This window comes from Brachycentrus maculatus, unplaced genomic scaffold (assembly GCF_059751285.1).
Source record: "Brachycentrus maculatus isolate JH-2025_06_01 unplaced genomic scaffold, ASM5975128v1 h1tg000004l, whole genome shotgun sequence".
Lineage (NCBI taxonomy): Eukaryota > Metazoa > Arthropoda > Insecta > Trichoptera > Brachycentridae > Brachycentrus > Brachycentrus maculatus.
In genome coordinates, this window is record NW_028280759.1 from 2,955,418 (window position 1) to 2,975,646 (window position 20,229).

At 31.5% G+C, this 20,229-nt stretch overlaps 2 protein-coding genes across 6 annotated transcripts; one reads left to right on the top strand and one right to left on the bottom strand.

Annotated features, from left to right (window-relative positions):
* Window positions 1-417: 417 nt before the first annotated feature.
* Window positions 418-6,637, bottom strand: Rpn13 (regulatory particle non-ATPase 13). Of its 4 annotated transcripts, none has more exons than XM_088277385.1 (6): window positions 6,607-6,637; window positions 6,093-6,427; window positions 3,898-4,112; window positions 2,784-3,001; window positions 1,980-2,206; window positions 418-922 (listed from the first exon to the last, which is right to left on the bottom strand). In XM_088277385.1, exons 2-6 carry the CDS (start codon window positions 6,420-6,422, stop codon window positions 713-715), a joined length of 1,200 nt encoding a protein of 399 aa, XP_088133511.1. In that variant the 5' UTR covers window positions 6,423-6,427; window positions 6,607-6,637; the 3' UTR covers window positions 418-712. The 4 variants fall into 4 exon arrangements, with proteins under 4 accessions (XP_088133511.1, XP_088133494.1, XP_088133519.1 ...); XM_088277368.1 differs by having other exon boundaries at window positions 1,980-2,209; XM_088277393.1 differs by having other exon boundaries at window positions 6,522-6,637.
* A 789-nt stretch (window positions 6,638-7,426) lies between these two features.
* On the top strand, window positions 7,427-15,131 carry LOC148313944 (uncharacterized). Of its 2 annotated transcripts, none has more exons than XM_088277250.1 (9): window positions 7,427-7,813; window positions 7,986-8,271; window positions 9,105-9,297; window positions 11,712-11,885; window positions 12,220-12,423; window positions 12,497-12,667; window positions 13,428-13,617; window positions 14,184-14,331; window positions 14,515-15,131. In XM_088277250.1, the coding sequence occupies exons 1-9, from the start codon at window positions 7,691-7,693 to the stop codon at window positions 14,616-14,618; spliced, it is 1,593 nt and encodes a 530-aa protein (XP_088133376.1). In that variant the 5' UTR covers window positions 7,427-7,690; the 3' UTR covers window positions 14,619-15,131. The 2 variants fall into 2 exon arrangements, with proteins under 2 accessions (XP_088133376.1, XP_088133383.1); XM_088277257.1 differs by having other exon boundaries at window positions 8,033-8,271; window positions 14,515-14,649.
* Window positions 15,132-20,229: the final 5,098 nt, after the last annotated feature.

Below are 20,229 nucleotides of genomic sequence, written 5' to 3' on the forward strand. Positions count from 1 at the left end.
ATTTTTGATGCGACAGAAACATTATCATCTTCATGCTTCTGATGTTTCCAAAAGATTTTTTTAATGCAAGATAAGTGAAAGTATTGAGTTTGTTCTTTCATTTTATTCCATAAATTATTACTTTTTAATTAAGACCATGAATTCTCACTGTTCTAATAGGATTTCATCACAAGTGTTGTTTTAGAGGGACATTTTCAAGGTGTCTGGGACAGATTCATTCATTTTATGTAATAATTTATATAAAAATATGTTAAGAGTCATGAAAATAACAATATATAAGGATTCACTGTACTTTGACATCGAGTCCTGGCCCCTGTTGATTCTTTACATTTTGCCAAATTAGTAATTACATTAGTATTTATTTCAAGAAATAAACTCAAAAGTATTCTTAACTACTATGTATTGTGTCAAAAGAAGAACAGTAAAATGGATTTATTTTAAAAATAAAAGTATATTATATGAACATGCAAATGTAAATAAAAAAAAATAATATTTTTCTATATGTATTAAATAAAAAAATAAAGCACAGATTTTAAAAATAATTGCAAAGTGATATATTTAGTGAAAAGATTTATTTCAATAACATTTTACTAAAGATATTATCGCACACATTTCTCAAAAATTAAGCATTTTAGGTGGTTCAGTGGCAATATCTTGCAAATGAATATTTTCCAGTTTGTGTGACGAGGATATAGCAAATTTATAAAACGGTCTAATCTAAAGCCATGCTATCTTCATCATCATCCTTGTCTTTAGACTTCTCTTTTGACTGTGTTTTCTTTTCCTCATTTTCTAAGGCTTTTATGAAGGCTTTCATATCTCCTTTCTGAGCTGCCGCTACCGCTTCACTTCCCAAACCAAACTGAGAAATGATCGGCCCCAACTGTCCCGATGAAATTGCATTAGAGAACAACGACATAGCCTGAAATCAAAATAAAATATGACATTAGTAAGAAAGCTAGGCTGTTATATTGAGCGCACAATTAGCATTTTTCTATAGATTTGCAATGACTTCTGATGATAAGTAGAGAATCGTCTCGAGACTGTCTCGTGGTGATCACAATATGTTGACATGAGGGACTTTCTGAGAAGTGGTACATATTATGGAAATGTTTTTACATATTTCTGCTGAAAAAAATGTGGGATTCACAATTAAACAATTGTGATGTCAATCCACTGAGCAATTTCTATGGAATGATCTATTTCAAGATGTTAGCTCCATATAACCCAATATGTAGTAGCATTGGCAGTTAGAGTATTTAAATATTAGTAAAGTTGTGGCCAAAATTTTTTTATGTTACCAAAGTGCTTTTATGGCTATCAAGTTTTTTTTTTTTTACTTAAGTAGGTCCTTTCTGTAGATGAAATTTTGTATATTTATACATATTGGTGACAGAGAAAGCTATTGGTTCAAGTTAGAATTCAGTAGGTCCTCTACTTACGCAATTTCGACTTACACAATTTAAAAAAATAGTAAATTTTATATTTATATAATTTACTATTTTTTTAAAGTTGTTTATTTATATATACTATTGTGTTGATATGAAAATGAGAGGGAAAAAGAAAGAAATGGCACTGACGCATCCCTTGCACCCTTTCCCTCCACCTTTACTGTCCACAGGATGTGATTAACGACGAAGTCATAATTTAGATTTCTTTCTTGTTAGTTATGAGTGTGTTGCGATCGGGATTCATTCCGCGTTTTCATTTTCATATGCATGTAGATCTATACTGTTTTCACATATGTACTATATCCATTGAAACTAGTGCATATTATACACACCATATATGTATAAAAAAAATCACAAATACGATTTTTCGATTTACACGAAAACCTTCGGAACGAATTAATCACATAAGTAGAGGACTAAAACTGTACATTAAAACTGACTGGTCTCGAGGACACACTGTCTCAAAATGAGATCATTATTGACTTGGTTAGAAATAGCTCAATAAGGAATCAAGGTTTGTTTATTTACTTGGGAGAAGTGCGGCGAGAGCAAGGTGGTCTTGATGTCGTCCTGCTGCTGGTCGGGCGGCGGGGCCGGCAGGTGCGGGCGCAGCTCGGCGGCGTGCGGGCCCGCGGCCGCCAGCACCTCGGCGCTGCCCATCACGCCCGCCAGGTCCACACCCTCGTCCACCGCTCCGGGCGGCGCCGCCAGGCTGGACAGGTACTTCTGCAGGTCAGACAGGTGGATCGCCTGCCCTGCTGGAACGCAATACAACACTATCACATAACCTGCCATTAAATTTATGAGCTTTACTGCAACTCTACGTTTTACTGAGAGTGGAAAGAGATTCACAGGCAGACAGCAGTTTGGCGGGGATGGTTAGATAGGGATCCCTCAGGGATCGAAAAACTAATGTTTGGATAAGAGAAAAGGCCAAGGTAACAGATGTGGCTCAAAGAATCGCGGAACTAAAGTGGAACTGGGCAGGTCATGTGACACGAAAAAGGTGGTTGATTGGAGGCCTATAACAGGACGCGGATGTGTGGGTAGGCCCCAGACAAGATGGTCCGATGACATAATATGTGGCGGGCCTGCACTGGAATAGAGTCGCGTCCAACAGAGAACTGTGGAAGTCCAAGAGGGAGGTATTTGTTCAATACTGGACACAAGAAGAAGGCTAAAGTAAGTAGTAAGTAACACTCCCCTTATCATTCATCATTCACTCAAAGTGTAATACCACTTTAAAGTGGTATTATATAAATATTACCATACCACAAAGTTAACAATGCTTTTAATACACAAAATATAAGTAGGTGGTTTTCCAATTATTACCTCTGGTGGTGGAGGTTTGCGTGGTGGAGGGTTGTGCCGTGGAGGCAGTTGTGGCGGGGGCTGCTGTGCCGGCGGGGGTGGCGGTGCTGGAGGCGGCACTGGCCGGGGGCTCGGGAGCGGCTCGGGTGGGGCGCCCGGGGGCGCGGGGAGTTTCCGAGGGGGGTCGGCTGGCTGTGGGCGTCGCACTACTCGAGCGAGAACTTTGGCCGGTTGATGACCTACAAAACATTGTTATTTAAGTCATCCGCTTACAGTACCTGTGCCCTATGTCAAAAGCCGGGATGTACATATGAAGAAAAAAAAATGTCTTAACAAAAACAAAGTTACATTCTATTAGAAGGTAATGTGGAAGGCTAGACATTTACGGGGCTTACAACCTATCATTGGCTGGCTCATGTGATCACTTTACACACTTATTTAACATTCACCACTCCTGATTGAACATGGATATTGTCATGCCTTTTGGCGTTAAATTCAATTGTATTCAAAATTAACATATACATTACAAAATGATTTTTAACCGCATATATTAAAATAAAAATTCGAAAGTAAGCAAGAACACTCTTGTTAAAGATGTAGAAGAATCCCGCTTTGGAATACTCCCTCAGACACATGGATAAGATCAATATCCGGCGTAATATTGTTCAGCATAGGGGTAGCTCTTCCTACAGGCATAACCATCGGCAGGTTGGTCCTGTATATAGGAATGTGAAACAATCTATGCCGACACTATTTTAGGTAACTATCAGGAACATACAGACCAATGCTCCGGAGAAGCTTATAAGCATCTGCCGCTCTCTACCAAAACAGTATGTAAAAGACACTTTTAAGTGTTTCCTGCAAGCACTGTATTAATATATGATTATCAGAAAGTAAAATTTGAAACATTGTTCTTGAATCACTAGAACTTCACTAGAGACATCCTATTAGTGAGATGGAAAAAAGCTTTTTTTTTAACAGAAACTCTTTTATTAGTATGCGAGTTCCGAATCCTGGATTATAATCACACACATGAGAAAAGCCAGAAAATATCATTTTTATTATTTAAGCTTATAATTTGACCAGATAATTTATTTACAACATTTTGACTCAAAATGTTGTAAAAAAAACATACCTCATTGTTCCTAATAATGAGGAGAGTCCTCCTATTTGTCCCACTCCCCCAAACAGCTGCATCAGCTGTTGCTGGGACATGTTGTTTAGTATGTTCTGCAGCTCCCCATCCGGGGCTCCTCCACCGCTGCCGCGCCCGCTGCCCACCGCCGGCGGATTGTTGAGGACATCATTGATTTTCCGACACCATTCCTCGTCTTTGTCAGTTTTGGGTTCCTACAAAAAAAACACAAGGGCCCATGTATAATATTAACACATCAACAGTATAAACTCTTCATCAAGCTCAGGAGCTGGTCTGAAACTCTAGCTTTCTATTTGGATCCACACATCGCTCACTCCTTTCAACAACGTCATTTATCAAAAAACTAGATTTTTCAGGAGAACGTTTTTAAAGTTTAAAAATATAACACAATGTATTAAAAATAAATATCAAGCCACTTTTTGAACTTTTTATTGTGCAACAGATCTTTTTGGGTAAAACCTGAAGGTTTTTTTCTCCGTTTGAAAAATATTTAGTATATTTAAAAAAATAATTAAACAATATCTTTTCTTCAAAATGCAAAAACAACATTTTCTGCCCTGTAGCGGGTAAGTATTGAGTTAAAAATATGCCTCTTTTGCTGGGATATAGTACATTTTCTGGGCATTCCGAAAACATGCACAACTGAAAATAAACGATTTTTGATTTATGACGTTCTTGAAAGGAGTGAGCGACATGTAATCACTATCGCCATGTAATCACTAAAAGCCAATATCGGAATTTAAAACAACATACAAATTTTTTGCAAGCAGGGTAAAAGTAATCACTAATGCTTTCATCATATATCATACAGATAATCTCTATCACTGTCAGCCGGGTATGGAAAGTAATACTAAAAGGTAATACAGTAGTCCCCTTGTATTTGCGCAGATTACATTCTTAGAAAAGATAGCTAATAGCAAAACTGCAGATACTAAGTTTATTAGCACTAAAAAACTAACTAAACATCACGCCGCCTTCTGCAGGGGTAGGCAGAGGGAATCGAACGCCACACCTATCTGTCTTTGCAAACATTCTTGCCTCTTCCACGTTCATGCATCTCCTCATACATACACGCCGATTATTACGACTCCTTACGCTATCAAGTATTTGGTATAGCTGATTGTGACAAGTTTTTCTCGGTCTTCCTCTGGTCCTTTTTCCAACTAAATTCGCCTCATAAATTTGTTTTACCGTTCTCACCTCACTCATTCGTTCTACATATCCAAACCAACTCAACACACCTTTCTTAATTTTATCGATAATGCTTATCTCAGCTTTGAATTCCTTCCTTATTTCACTATTCGAATATCTATCATACATCGTTTTGTCGCATTCTTCTGAGAGATCGCATTTCGACTGCATTCAGTCTATTTTCATCCTTCTTTTGCCAACTCCATGTTTCACTTCCATATATTAGGGTCAGAACAAGGACTCCGTTGTGTACTGCCAGTTTAGTTTTCGCTGATAGGTTTTTATTTGCTATAACTGATTTCAGTGCACCATTCACTTGGTTCCCAGCATTCACTCTCCTTTCTGTCTTTATCAAGCTTTCCATCCCTAGAAAACATACTACCCAAATATACGAAATCATCAACCGGTTTCAAAATCAAAATAAAAAAGTTTATTTATATGACTAATATAAATCACCCCTCAAATAAATAATTTTAAGTTTAAATTAGTGATTTTGAGAATCAAAACTTCTACTTATTTTGCATGATAAAACTTTTGGTAGAGGGCTTAAAAAATTACTATGTTTATCATAATATGTTTGACATGTAATTAATTTACAATTTCAATATTTTTATTAAGTCACATATTTTTAATACTCACTAATCGTGTACACAACTAATTAAGATGACATTACATTTTAATTGTTTAATAAAAGTTCATGTATAAATTTAAAAATTATTTCAGCATATTGCTAAGTAATAACAATTACCAAACATGAAAACAAACTTCCCAAAAGAATTAAATGAATGTTTAATCACATTTATTGTGGTAAATAAATTTACTAAGACTGCAGAGCTTTGAAAAATGCATATTTGAAAACCAAGCATTTTCATTTTGATGGTTTAAGACTACCATAAAAAATGTACCTTGGCCGTAAAAAAAATGAATACAATAATTAACAAAAAGGGTTAAAATTTCTAATAAAATGTACAAAATAAAAGTACCTGCATCCAGAAAAATAATTTTCTTGAAGAAGATTTGAATTTTAGTACATAAACTCGACCCGTTGTGCACTGGCTGACCCGCAAGAATTCGCAGTCATCGGGGAAAATTATAAGGTCATCTTCTACAGTTCCAGAAGTGCGATCTTTCCAGCAAAAGTGCATTAATGAGTCGTCACTTTGATAAACGTAGAGGAATCCTTTGCGGTTATCGGGATGCATCATACGGTCTTTTAGGTTCATTCTCCCGGCTCGGAACTCCACCAAGTGCTTCGAGCCCCCGGAGCCGCCCCCCAAGGCGCTACTACTCCCAAATAAGGCTCCAGAAGGCATGATTTCTGCAAACATGTCAAAAAAATAATTGTCATTACAAATTATACATACAAACCGTACTGTAGATCGAGCGTAAACGAACAGTACAAAACTTGTTACATATTATATAGAAGGAAAATCCTCTAGAATAATGGGAAACTAGATGTAAATTTAAATAAAATACAATTATTAATTTTTAGCTTACCACAAACAATGATAATAGTAAAATGAAAACTACAAGTTCATGGCGGTCTGATGCTGTGTCAAAAAAATTATCTAAATGTTGCCACACTATTCAAACAAGTATCTACTGGAACTTGGCATACACAATATCCCTTAGAGCCCTAGACCTAAACCAATGCACAGTTTTTAAAAAGAAATTCGGGAATCGGTTTACGCATTCGAGACGTCCAAGTTTTTCTGAAATCTAGCTACGGCTTATTCAACACAACTTATTATGGCCCTACTTAAACTTCAACATTATAAATTTTATGGCCTTTATCTACTTTTGAGTTGATTTACCCTTTATGTTTAAAGTTACTATAATTTCATGTAATTCATGAGTGAAAGTTATAATAAAAATTCTCGTTAAAAGCACAATTTTAAGGGGATTCAATGGAGGATTTTTTCGAAATGTTCAATGATTCTAAGTTAGTGATGAATTAACTTAGTTATATGATTTTAGCTCTATGATTTGACGTTATTATGATATGACGGATTATATGGGATATAATTTGCAACCAAAAAAAAAAAAACGTATTTAAAACTATTTACTAAACCTGTGGCTAGTAATTGTAATAAAAATAACACGTGTAATACTTACAATACCAAAAATATTTTTAAATAAAAATATGTTCAAAGTGTTTAATTCCCACGTGGGTAATTTTTTGTTTGAGCTGATTACCGAACGAATTTCGTCTGAACTTCGTCTGAAATCCGGAGGTGTAATGACGATGTTACCTGTGATTAATATCTAGGAGGCACTGTTAAGCATTCTTTTTATCTTTGGTTGTAGCCGCCATGACACTTTGACATATCACAGCTGCAGCTGGGATCCAGGATCTTTAGTTGTCATTGAGATCGGTCCCGACTCGGCCGTAATGCATACGAAATCACATCAATAATACAGCGAAATTTTATTTTCAACTTTTTTACTTTTTATGTAACAAGTGCTTATCATAAATTTATTGTATTACATAGTAATAATCTTCTGTATTTCTAGTTGTCGTTGGTTGTTTATACTGTTTTTTTAAATTACGCCTTATTTCGTGTCTGGTTTTGTTCATAATATGGCAGAATTGAATATTCCTTGTCGCCTGTGCAGTGATCTAAGTAATCCAGATTCTGACAACGTTTTCTCCATCGAAAACGAACATATGATAGCGTTAATTTCCAAATACCTGTCAGTTAAGGTAACATATTCTTCTAACTAGACGGATTTTATTTATCATTTTGCTTTGTAAGAACAATTCTAATATTTCCTCATTAAATTGTACATATTTCCATATTGCGAAAAATTTAACTTTCTTTTAAATATTTAAATTATTAATCAATATTAAAATTGTTAATCGCATTTCTTTCCAGATCAGTTCTAAAGACATTCTTCCAACTAAGGTATGTTTGACATGCAGATCAGTATTGGAGACATTCGATGAATTTGCACTTAAGTGTGCTGCAGTCCAAGTGAAACTATCATCTTTAGCGAAAACACGTGAATCCGGCAGAATAGACAACTTATTGTTGGAAGTGGTAAAATGTGAATACAAGGAAGAAACAGTAAATAGTATGAAGACAGAAAATTCCATGGTTAAAACTGAACTAAAGGCTGAAGAAAAAACATTATTTAATGACGACAACTTCAACTCTAGTGGTATGTTACCCTGATATCTAAAAACTTAAATACTACTGTCTTTTTCGCTATTCATTTATTGAAAACAACAGTCTTGTGCAATTAGGTGATACATAAAATTTATATTTTTAAACTACAAAAGTTTTTAAATTAATAATAGTTTTTTTTTCAAATAAAATTGATACATTTAAAAAAAGTTTAAATTCTAGAACCAAAATAAGCATAAATGGATTATTCATGTTATATGTAATTAGTTAATACTTTGAGTATAAATTATAGTTAGTTTTAATTTCCAGTGTGATAAAAAAATCATCTTGTGTGTTGTTAATACTTCTTGGTACTTACCTCACTGGGTATGTATTATATCTATTCTGAGGTAGGAAGCCATTTTAATGATTACTCTCTGCGAACTGGATATATAGAAACTGTTGTTTCATTGGGTGGTAGCCAAATGTGTGAATCACTAGATTATGGAGGCAGACTTTTATTGTTTTTGCCTACTAACTAGGAATTGTTGAAAGCAATAAAATATTGAACGAAAATCACAGTTCCATATTATTAAATTAAATGTATACTAATCACAAGTTACTGCACACCCAATTCCAATCTGTATAATATTTTTTGGCATCTTTTGGGCTCTACCAAAAGTAAGCAAATAGACGACTTATAAGCATCTTCCACTCTCTACCAACAGTATGTAAAAGACGCTTTTAAGCATTTCCCGCAAACAATGTGTCGATTAATTGTCTTGCTTTCAAAAAAAATCTGTGGAATTTGCACATACATGTAATATTATAACTTTTATATGGATTGATATGTATGTATTTTTATAAACTTGTTCACTGCTTATTCAGATTCATGTGAAGAAACATTACTGCCAACAAAAAAAAAGAAGGTTAAAATAGAAAAAGTTAAGCCCATTGTTATAAAAAAGAACAAAATTATATCTAAGTCCAAAAGAGAAAGCAGACACACCCCTCTCACTCTAGAACCGAAAACAAAGAAAAAAAAATCTGATTTATTTGAAATTAACAATTCCTTTCTTAGGTAAGTGAAATATATTATATTTGTACTTATTTAAATCATTTGATTCTGGATATGAGTTGGAGAAGAGTACTAAAGATATCTTGGACTGAAAGTCGTATAAATTTATCAATCTTGAAATAGCCAAAGGCTATTTGTCTGAAACAGGTCCTATAATTTTTCGGATGCATAGTAAGAAGATCAAATAGCATCAAAAGGAAATGACCGGAAATGTTCCTGATAGAATTGAGAAAACCGAAAAAAAGTATCAAATCTCAAATGTAAGACTAAGTTTTTCATTGGGAAATATGAAAATTATACCAGAATTCATTCCTTAGGACCGATTGTCTAAAATCTCTAAATAACTCATTTCCTGTTTTTTAAATATTCCTTTCGTAATTTAAACTCTATTATTTTTATACTTTTCAAAAATAAATACAATAATTGAGTAGCCCACTTGCAAACCACGTTATGTTAAAAAATTAAGTTATTTAGCCAATGGCGGGTTTCGGTAGAATATAAATTTTCTACCGATTTGAGTTTTTTTTGGGATATTTTAGAAAGTAAACTGTCGAGTTTTGTAAGAGTATTGATTTTTCTATTCCATTTTATTCCTAACTTAACGAGTTTTGGCAGATTAAGTTAAATATGGACGTTTATATTTTTAATTTTCCATTGATTGGCGCCATTGGCTAAAAAACTTGCATAAAGTGGTTTAAAAATTTTTTTTAGCATAACGTGGTTTGCAAGTGTCATTCATACTCAATTATCCGTAACAATTTTTTTAAATTTATTTTTCCTTTTTTAGTTCAGAAATATATATATATAAATATATATATATAAATATATATATATAAATATATATATATAAATATATATATATAAATATATATATATAAATATATATATATATAAATATATATATATAAATATATATATATAAATATATATATATAAATATATATATATAAATATATATATATAAATATATATATATAAATATATATATATATATATATATATATATATATATATATATATATATATATATATATATATATATATATATATGTATATATATATGTATATATATATGTATATATATATGTGTATATATATGTGTATATATATGTGTATATATATGTGTATATATATATGTATATATATATGTATATATATATATGTATATATATATATGTATATATATATATATATATAACGCGACACGATACAATGCCCGAAGCAATCCAATATGTTTTATTTTTAATATTTATTAGTTGCCTTAGAAAATTTTCCTTGCCTATTATGTTCAACGATTTATAGCATTTTTAGTTTATATGTCTTAAAAACTTATTCGTCTTGTCATATTTTCTAAACAAGATACCACTATTTTATTTATTGATTCGGCATTTACTTTGTGGAACGACATGTTGATTATTTTATTAATATGGCAGATTAAGTTAAATATGGACGTTTATATTTTTAATTTTCCATTGATTGGCGCCATTGGCTAAAAAACTTGCATAAAGTGGTTTAAAAATTTTTTTTAGCATAACGTGGTTTGCAAGTGTCATTCATACTCAATTATCCGTAACAATTTTTTTAAATTTATTTTTCCTTTTTTAGTTCAGAAATATATATATATATAAATATATATATATAAATATATATATATAAATATATATATATATAAATATATATATATAAATATATATATATAAATATATATATATATAAATATATATATATAAATATATATATATAAATATATATATATAAATATATATATATAAATATATATATATAAATATATATATATAAATATATATATATATATATATATATATATATATATATATATATATATATATATATATATATATATATATATATATATATATATATATATGTATATATATATGTATATATATATGTATATATATATGTATATATATATATGTATATATATATATATATGTATATATATATATATATATATATATATATATAACGCGACACGATACAATGCCCGAAGCAATCCAATATGTTTTATTTTTAATATTTATTAGTTGCCTTAGAAAATTTTCCTTGCCTATTATGTTCAACGATTTATAGCATTTTTAGTTTATATGTCTTAAAAACTTATTCGTCTTGTCATATTTTCTAAACAAGATACCACTATTTTATTTATTGATTCGGCATTTACTTTGTGGAACGACATGTTGATTATTTTATTAAAATTAAACACTTGAATATACTACTTTAATGAATTTTATTTACATATATATACAAATGTCTATACTGACAATTATCCAGCCTCGCCTTGACAATATAACGCATACTGTCATGCAGTAATATATCCATTCTTACCACTAGGTGACCTGTTTCACCTATCTAAAATAATTGCTTGTATTCAATGAGTGTTTTTTCTATTGCAGTTTCTGCTGCCACGAATGTCCACAAGTTTTCAGCACTTGGGCTACTTTAGCGAGACACACAAAAGAGGCTCATAGCGCAGAACCGATGATTCCTTGTTTGTGCGGAAAGTATCTGCGCACTAAGAAATCCTTGTATGCCCACATACTGAGTCATGACAAATCAAAAGGCAGTCAGTATGTATTTATTTATTTTTTAATTTTCAAATTTTAATCCAAATTGTAATATCCTGTGATGAAATCTAACTATGATTCAATTTTTTTTGAAAGCTTGATATCTTTTGAATTAACACACTAAGGACGGGAAGGGTTTTTATCTTCTGGGCCGGCCTCATTTCAATGTCAGAAATGAAGGAATTACATATTTAATATTTTCATTAGAATATTATGTACCAATCTCTTTGTCTTAAATATATCTACATAATGATCGATTCCCGTAGCCAGTGGTCCGCAGGCGTAAAAAACACTCGTCTTTAGTGTGTTAATAACATTATTTATCTTTTTTTTCAAGGTGTGAGATTTGCAAGAAAACGTTCATATCTGAGAAGAGATATAAAGTTCATTTGACTACACACGATTCCAACAAACCCATTTACCACGATTGTCCTAATTGTAATAAAAGGTGCGCCGACCGATCTGCATTAAGAAAGCACTTGAGGAAACACATACCGATAGAAGAAAGGTCAATCCATCCCTGTAGCATCTGTGGGTCGAAGTATGCACCTTTAGAAGTATTTGAAATATTATTTCATTTAAATAAACATTTAATAGGGTTATTTTATTTTTAGGTTCACCACCAAATCATATGTTAATGAGCATATTCGTAATTTCCACCACAATATTAAGGCCCACATGTGTGATATTTGTGGTAAAGAATTCAACACAAAAGGAGCTTTGAAAGGCCACAAATTTCTACATGCTACTGAAAGACCACACCAATGCCCGCTCTGTCCAAAAAGGTTCGTTAAATGCTTTAAAAAAATATTGGTTACCAATATAATCTTAAAGTGCCTTATCCGGTTGCTGTTCCTCGGATGTTGATGATCATTGGACTGTTTAAATACCGGGGCAATTGCCTTCTGCTAATGCTGTCTCCCTTTCATATTATCCCCGCGAATCGGCTCTCCTTGTAGTATTTGTACTTATCACTATGTAGCATGTGACTTAGATATACTACCTTTCAGCAACATCAACATCATACATACTAGGACAGTATGTAGTATAGATATGTATATAATAGCATAACACAATACAGTAGAGTCTCGGTTATCCGACCTTCCGAGTTATCCGACCTACCGGCTTAAGCTTAGGTTTAGTTTCTTAGTTTACTGCATTCTATATGAGTATGTACCTACTGTAAAACATGTTTTATTAGTTTGCCTTAAGTGCATTTTGATGTTTCAGTTGGTTACATTCAGTTATATTATATGTACGTATTTGAAAAGTTTTCGATGTGCAAATAAAATAAACACATTTTCAATGTCATTTTCCGTGTTATCTGACCTTGCCGCGGCCGGTTTAGGTCGGATAATTGAGACAACTATATATCAATATTCATTATTACCAATATATAGTTAACATGTCTCACAGGGCCTGCAATATTTTATTGGTTGTCAAAGAATTTCATTTGATAAATCCGCATTCTTTGCATATAAAATGTAATCAATGCCATTATTCTAGATTTTCAAATTTCTATAATGTTATCTGTATTTATTTTAGTTACAAAACTAAACCACCACTAAAGAGGCATCTCAACATCCACAATGGCATACGGTTTAAATGTGAGAAGTGTCCGTCAGAATTCAACATGCAGAGCACTCTCGAGTCCCACATGCGAGTCCACCAGGATACCATCAGATATGTTTGCAGCTATTGCAACAAAGGATTTAAATGGATTAGTTCCTTCAAAGTAAGTCGATAGAGAAATACAAATTAAAAAGAAATCTAACAATGTCGATACTCACAAATATTTGACTTAGTGATGGGACGTTGCTGTACGAGAGAGCACCTTACGAAGATTGGTGTCTTTGAGTCCCCCATTTGCGAGTGTCGTTTTAAAGAGGAAGACCTTAACCATATATTCTTTATTTGCGCAGTAAATGACCAAATGCTAACATTTTTTAAAACTCTGGCCCCGATTATTTCCCTCCCTACAGATATCTATCTCATCCTGGCGAGCAGGAACCCAATTATCTACAAACTTTTAATTATTTTTTTTAAATTGAACGGAATTAATTTACAGTTTAATAATAAGTCTATCATATTTTATAATTAAGTAATATTATTGAATTGACTTGACATTGGCAAAAGCAAAATATTTTATATGTAACGCCATTATATATTTAAAAAAATAAAATAAAACTTCCTCCCAAAAAACTTATTAAGCTATTCTTCACCCCCTGTTTCCCGCCCTTATTCAGTTTAAATCTGCTTTAGCTGTTGGTTATATCTTATTGTAATGCATTTATATTTCAGGCTCATGTTAATAAGCACACTGGCACAATGCCCTTTGCGTGCCTCTGGTGCCCGAGAATGTTTGTCGATGCTTCTAACTGCAGGATTCATAAAAGAAGAAAACACCCCCTTGAACTTGCTGCGCATGAAGCTCGCATTGGGAAAAACAGTACGTCAAATTTATTACGGTGGAAGCCGATTATTACGCTGCCTTCGGGCACACAAAAGTACAACTATACAGTTGTATTTTGTATATACATACAAAAACCCGTTATAACCGGCCTCAGCTGTACTTTTTACTTTAATATAAACATTGTCAAAATAGAATAATCATTACATTATTTTTTTTTAGCAAACACAAAAATTGTAATTACAAAGCCTGAAATCACAATTGAACCAGATTTAAAAGTGATTACTGAACAAATTGAAGAAAAACCAGTATTATGTTACCTGTAAAATAAAGGTATCCATAAGAATTAAAAAAAAACTGACGTGTACAATATGTATATGTAATTATATTCAATATAATTAACTGTGGTATTTTTTAAGAATAATTAATATTCTTTATAAACAATGTTCACCCTTTCCCGGCAAAATATCATTAACACCAGTTCGGTAAAGAGAAATCTATCAACTATCATTTTGAATTTGTTCCAGATCATGAATATATTTATTTTTAGCAGATTTACTAAAACAAAATTATATTTTTTTAACCTTCAATAACGATAGTTTGCCGGAAAAAGGTCAATAATTTTCTGTTTTATTATTATTGTGCTGTTGAGAGGACATATCAATATATTTGATACAGGCATCTACCCTTTGAAATTGTCTTGTTTAATTGCAGCTTTTGTTTACCAATTTATGCTGAAATAATTATGGTTATTTTTTTTTCTTTCTTTCTCATATTCCATTTTACTTGTTATGTTTTTTCTTTTTGTTGAAACAATGTATCCTCTACTGGTGGTATATTACTCACCTGTCCCAAGAAGACACTATAGTTATTTAAATGAAGAAACATTATAGTTATTTAAATATCGAGAGAACAGAAAAAATTCAAAAATTAACAATTTTTTTCTTGTTAATGCCTGTCAAGGATCCAAACGTCACTGCAACCTGTATCTAAGATCTATTGTAACCGATCTTTTCTTAACTCTAGGTCGTTTATTAACCTGGCTACTAAGTGGAGCAAGGGCGCTCTCACATCAGGATTTTTAAATTTAAAAAAATATATATTTATTAGTTGCCTTGTTTGAAAATGTATAACATATTCAGTTTATATATCTTAAAAATGAAAGTGAATGTGTGTAAAACATTATAAATGAATAAGGTTAATCCCTAAATACAATACAATCTCTAAATACATTCGTGTCTGTATCTCATGTCTTACGTCATCTGGTTGGATCAAGTGTTTTCTGAAGATATGGCACCTTGTGTGGCATAAAACGACATTTATTTTAGTGTTTTAAATGATTTTAAATAAAAATGTATTTGGAATAGGTTCTAAACAATATTCCTTATTTGTGATATTATTATAGATATGATATGTATACTTAATTATTTTCCAAAGTAAAACTTTATTACTTAAATGCATTTTAATCATATATTTTTCCGGGAATTTTTACTGTGGAAAAAATAAGTATATATTGTAAATTATACATATCATTTCACTGAATATGCTGACAAGTATGTCCATTAAAAAATTAATGTTTCCCGAGTATAATTTATTTACAGTTTGCATACTGGAACAGTATATTTATACCATACAAGTAACATGTATGTACTTTTTTATGCAGACTTTTTTATTAGAGTTTTTTTATTTATAAAATATTCATAAAAAATATATACCATGTTTATGTATATTGTTGATAAAATACTATACTTTAAATAATAATAATAAAAAGGTATGATGGTGGAATATGTGCTTGTTATTTGAATTCTTCAATCATCCATTTAAACTCCCTTGTTGTTTAAGGAGCGGTCCCATTTCCACAAAAAATGTTAGTTCAGTCATGGCTACTTTTTTTAATAACTGGGACAAAAGTTGCATAGTGCTTCAAAACAACAAGTCATCATAAAAATCTCTGGTTTGTACAGAATTTACATCCACAAAAAACAAAAATGTTAAATTGCCTTTTCAAATCATCAATCATTGATCTTTTCATCAAGGATGGTTTTGATAATAAAAAAGGGTAAAAATATCAATGGTTTGTCATTTTTACTTGCTGTCTTTTGACAGCAAGTAAAGAATACAAATGACATATTTTTATGTAGGCAATAAAGTGCTAATATTGACCTCTTGAGTAATAATAAATTTGGATTATATATATAGTGCCATTTTCGTAAAATACTACCTCAAGGGCGGTATACTGTGAATGAATTGGGGAAAAGATGATGGTGGAAATGATTCTCAGCCACTTTATTTTTAATCACATCGCAAAAATTATTTTTCCTGCGTCAAGAACATACTTTTGGTAATCACTTTCATTAGTTTTTTTATAATTATTTACACATTTAATTATGGTATATTTTTCTAAAGGTCTCTAAGATAAATTTCTGCCATACACTCATACACTTACATGCGCTTCGTGTTGGGTGACCACAGGATTGTTAGGAGCGCAGAACTAATAAAAATGAATAAGATTCCATGGTGTGGTATATTTGAAAACACGTGGTGGGGCATAAGCCAACACCGCACTCAGCACACCAGAAACGTGTCTGAGTTTGACGATTAGGGCCATTCTTTGAGTGTCTACAAACATAACACTCCCTGTAAATCAGTTTTCGCTTTGAATTTTCTGTTTGTGGTACGTCCACAACAAAATGTCTTTCGGCTAACCTCAGCGGGTACTCGCCAACTTGATTTATTTTCATTACTGACCCAGGAACATGATACTTATGAATTAATTGTTTTATTACTTTTAAATGAAAATCTGTCAAACTGATATTTTTCTTTGATTTGAAATTATACATGGCATGGGCATTTATAAGAACGACATTGATTGTTCGAAAAGCTATTTTTTTGTACCACTTTATTGTCTTTCGAACACACTGAACAAATGTTATTAGCATGTCAGACCTATCAACACCTCCCATATTATTATTGTATTGAAAAAAAGTTTGATGCCAAATCTGTGCCTTTTTGTGGGAAGATATTGTTTAATGTATAACCTGCCTTTGAACAAAACTTGCGACTCGTTAGAGTGCAAAATCACTAATATTTATTTTTACTGGGAATCGAACCTGGGACCTCTAGCACAGTAGCTAAACACGCTGACCATTACACCATTGAGACGGGCAAACCGGTTTTGAAGTTTATTATTTGATAGATATAATAATAAACTTCTAAACTAATTATCTTGCTGATAGCACCAGTATAATGCCACGTCGTTAGCGCTTCTTGCAAAGGCAAGTCGCACGACTTAATATCCCAGAAAAAACTCTAACAGTAATATGAATGATTTTAATGATTATTATTTCATCATTTAAATCTAAGAATCAGCGTACTCAATAAAATAAAAAGTACAACTGTATAATACATCACTACATAAGGGTCATATAAGACTTTTAGCCAGGAAAAATATTTATTTTGTCTACATCAATAACGTTTTGAATTGATAGTCCAAAATTAGGGTCATGATATCATCTATTTGTTAATATATAAATATATTTTTTATCATCGATATTTAAACTTTCATTTTCATTTGAAAAAACGGCATCCGTATTAGGATTACTTAAACTATTGCAAAGTCTGCAAGGGTTATTCAAGTTGGACATCTTCGAAAACACGTTTTTTACAAAACAAAAACAGTTGCATCAATTGAAAATATCGGAATTATTGGAAAAGTTGAATTTACAGACGGCAAATGCAATTGAAATACAATTACTATGAAATGTATGATAATGCAAATTAATAACAATCATATATCATATAAAATAATACGGGATCACGGAATAATAACAAAAAATAACACTTATAAGCATAAATTAAAAAATCAACTGACAGCCGGTTGAAAAAAAAAACATTCACCATAGACTATAAAATATGATATAAACTTGTAGAATTTAGGGAAGTGGTTTGTCGACATTTCGATTTAAAAAAAAAACATCGATACATCGTTAAAAGCTATAATATTGACCTGTTTAATATTTTTATAAATGTGGAATAGGTACCTGTATATAGAAAATTATTTGGTAGCCAGCAAACGCTCGTTTTTCACCTGCGTTTTCGACCAATCTCTTTAGGAAATGCGAATGCATGAATCTCACAGTAAAACTACGTTCAAGTACACGTTATTTTTTTCTGAGTGGATAGTGTTTTATAATTGATTTTTTATGGGATTCAGGTATGAAACGCCAGCCGGAAACTCTCGGAATACCTATACATAATTTTTGGAGAAACCAAGGAACAATTCAGAACTATTCTATTTAGAAGCATCATATATTTATCTATGACTTTTATTGTCTATGTCTCTACACGTCACATTTGTGTATTTTTCCGTTTTCGGCGAAGTCGATCTTGAAATCTAATCTACCCGTATTCTTTAATTTGGGTTTCCTGGCAGTCATTGCACGTTTTGCAACCCTTTATTTATTTATAATAAGTGTTTGTGGTTGTAATCATTATTTTATTACCTAACAACATGAATACTGACAGAACCTCCTGGAAGGCTGGGGATTGTAAGTATATTTTAATTAAATTTTCAAATGTACACTAATGATTAGTTGCATTAATTTTACACGATTCTATGGACTGATAATGTTTTGTATTTGTGATCTAAATATCTTATTCTTATATACGCTAAATAATAATATTAAGAAACAAACTGTCAAATAATAAAATCAAATAAAATCTCTTTCCAAGCGGTTTCAACTACCTAGCGTGGAGTACTGAATTGAATCAAAATTAAACCATATATTTTACTAGGGTACTTAACGAACAGTGTACAGCTGGATTAGTTTTTACTAAGAGAAATCATTTTTACTTATTCAATTAAGTAAATACGTTTTTCCAACTGTCATACTTATCCGCAAAATTTTCATGTTTTTTTCTCAGACACCCACTTATCACCAGTCCAATGCCGGAGTTGCGAATGTATAAAAATATAATTTTTAGGTGTTTAATTTAAGGTTTAGAAAAGGTAGATAGACATCTTTACGTATTTATTTTCTCAATTAAGCATTTTCATACTTTATCAAAATATTTATAAAAATCTATAATTTGAGATGGCTAATTGAATAGATAAGATTCACAGGTTGAGGGTTGTCGTTTTTTTTATTTGTTGTATTTTCTCTCAGTACTTAAATGAATCTGACTTATATAATATTTTTAAATAATACGTTTTAACCGAACTTACATGAAACATGGGTGTAGCAAGCAAATGAACAAAAATTATAATAAAATAACAGTCTTAGTAATAAAAAGGACTGGGGTTTGAATCTACCTTTATATTTGTATAATATAACTTTATTTGTCAATTTTTAATTATTCGTATCAATAGAGTACTAGTATTAAGCCCATTAGAATGTTATATTTGATTGAATACTGCAATCGTTGTCAATGCACAATGTCCTGGGTTTAATTTCCAGAGTACAAAATAAATATAAGTGATTTTTGAACTCCTGCAGGCATTCCACATGGAAGACAATTTGACTATGCGGTGTAGATATCGCTCACTCCTTTCAAGAACGTCATAAAAAACTTGATTTTTCAGAATGTTTTTAAAATTTAAAAATATAATACAATGTATTAAAAATAAATATCAAGCCACTTATTGAACTTTTTACTGTGCAACAGATCTTTTTAGGTAAAACCTGAAGGTTTCTCCATTTGAAAAATATTTAGTATACTTAAAAAAATAATTAAACAATACATTTTCTTCAAAATGCAAAAACAACACTTTCTGCCCTGTAGCGGGTAAATATTAAGTTGAAAATATGCCTCTTTTGCTGGGATATAGTACATTTTCTGGGCATTCCGAAAACATAGCACAACTTAAAATTGTCAATTTTGATTTATGACGTTCTTGAAAGGAGTGAGCGATATATCTTAATTTTACTTTGTGACTTA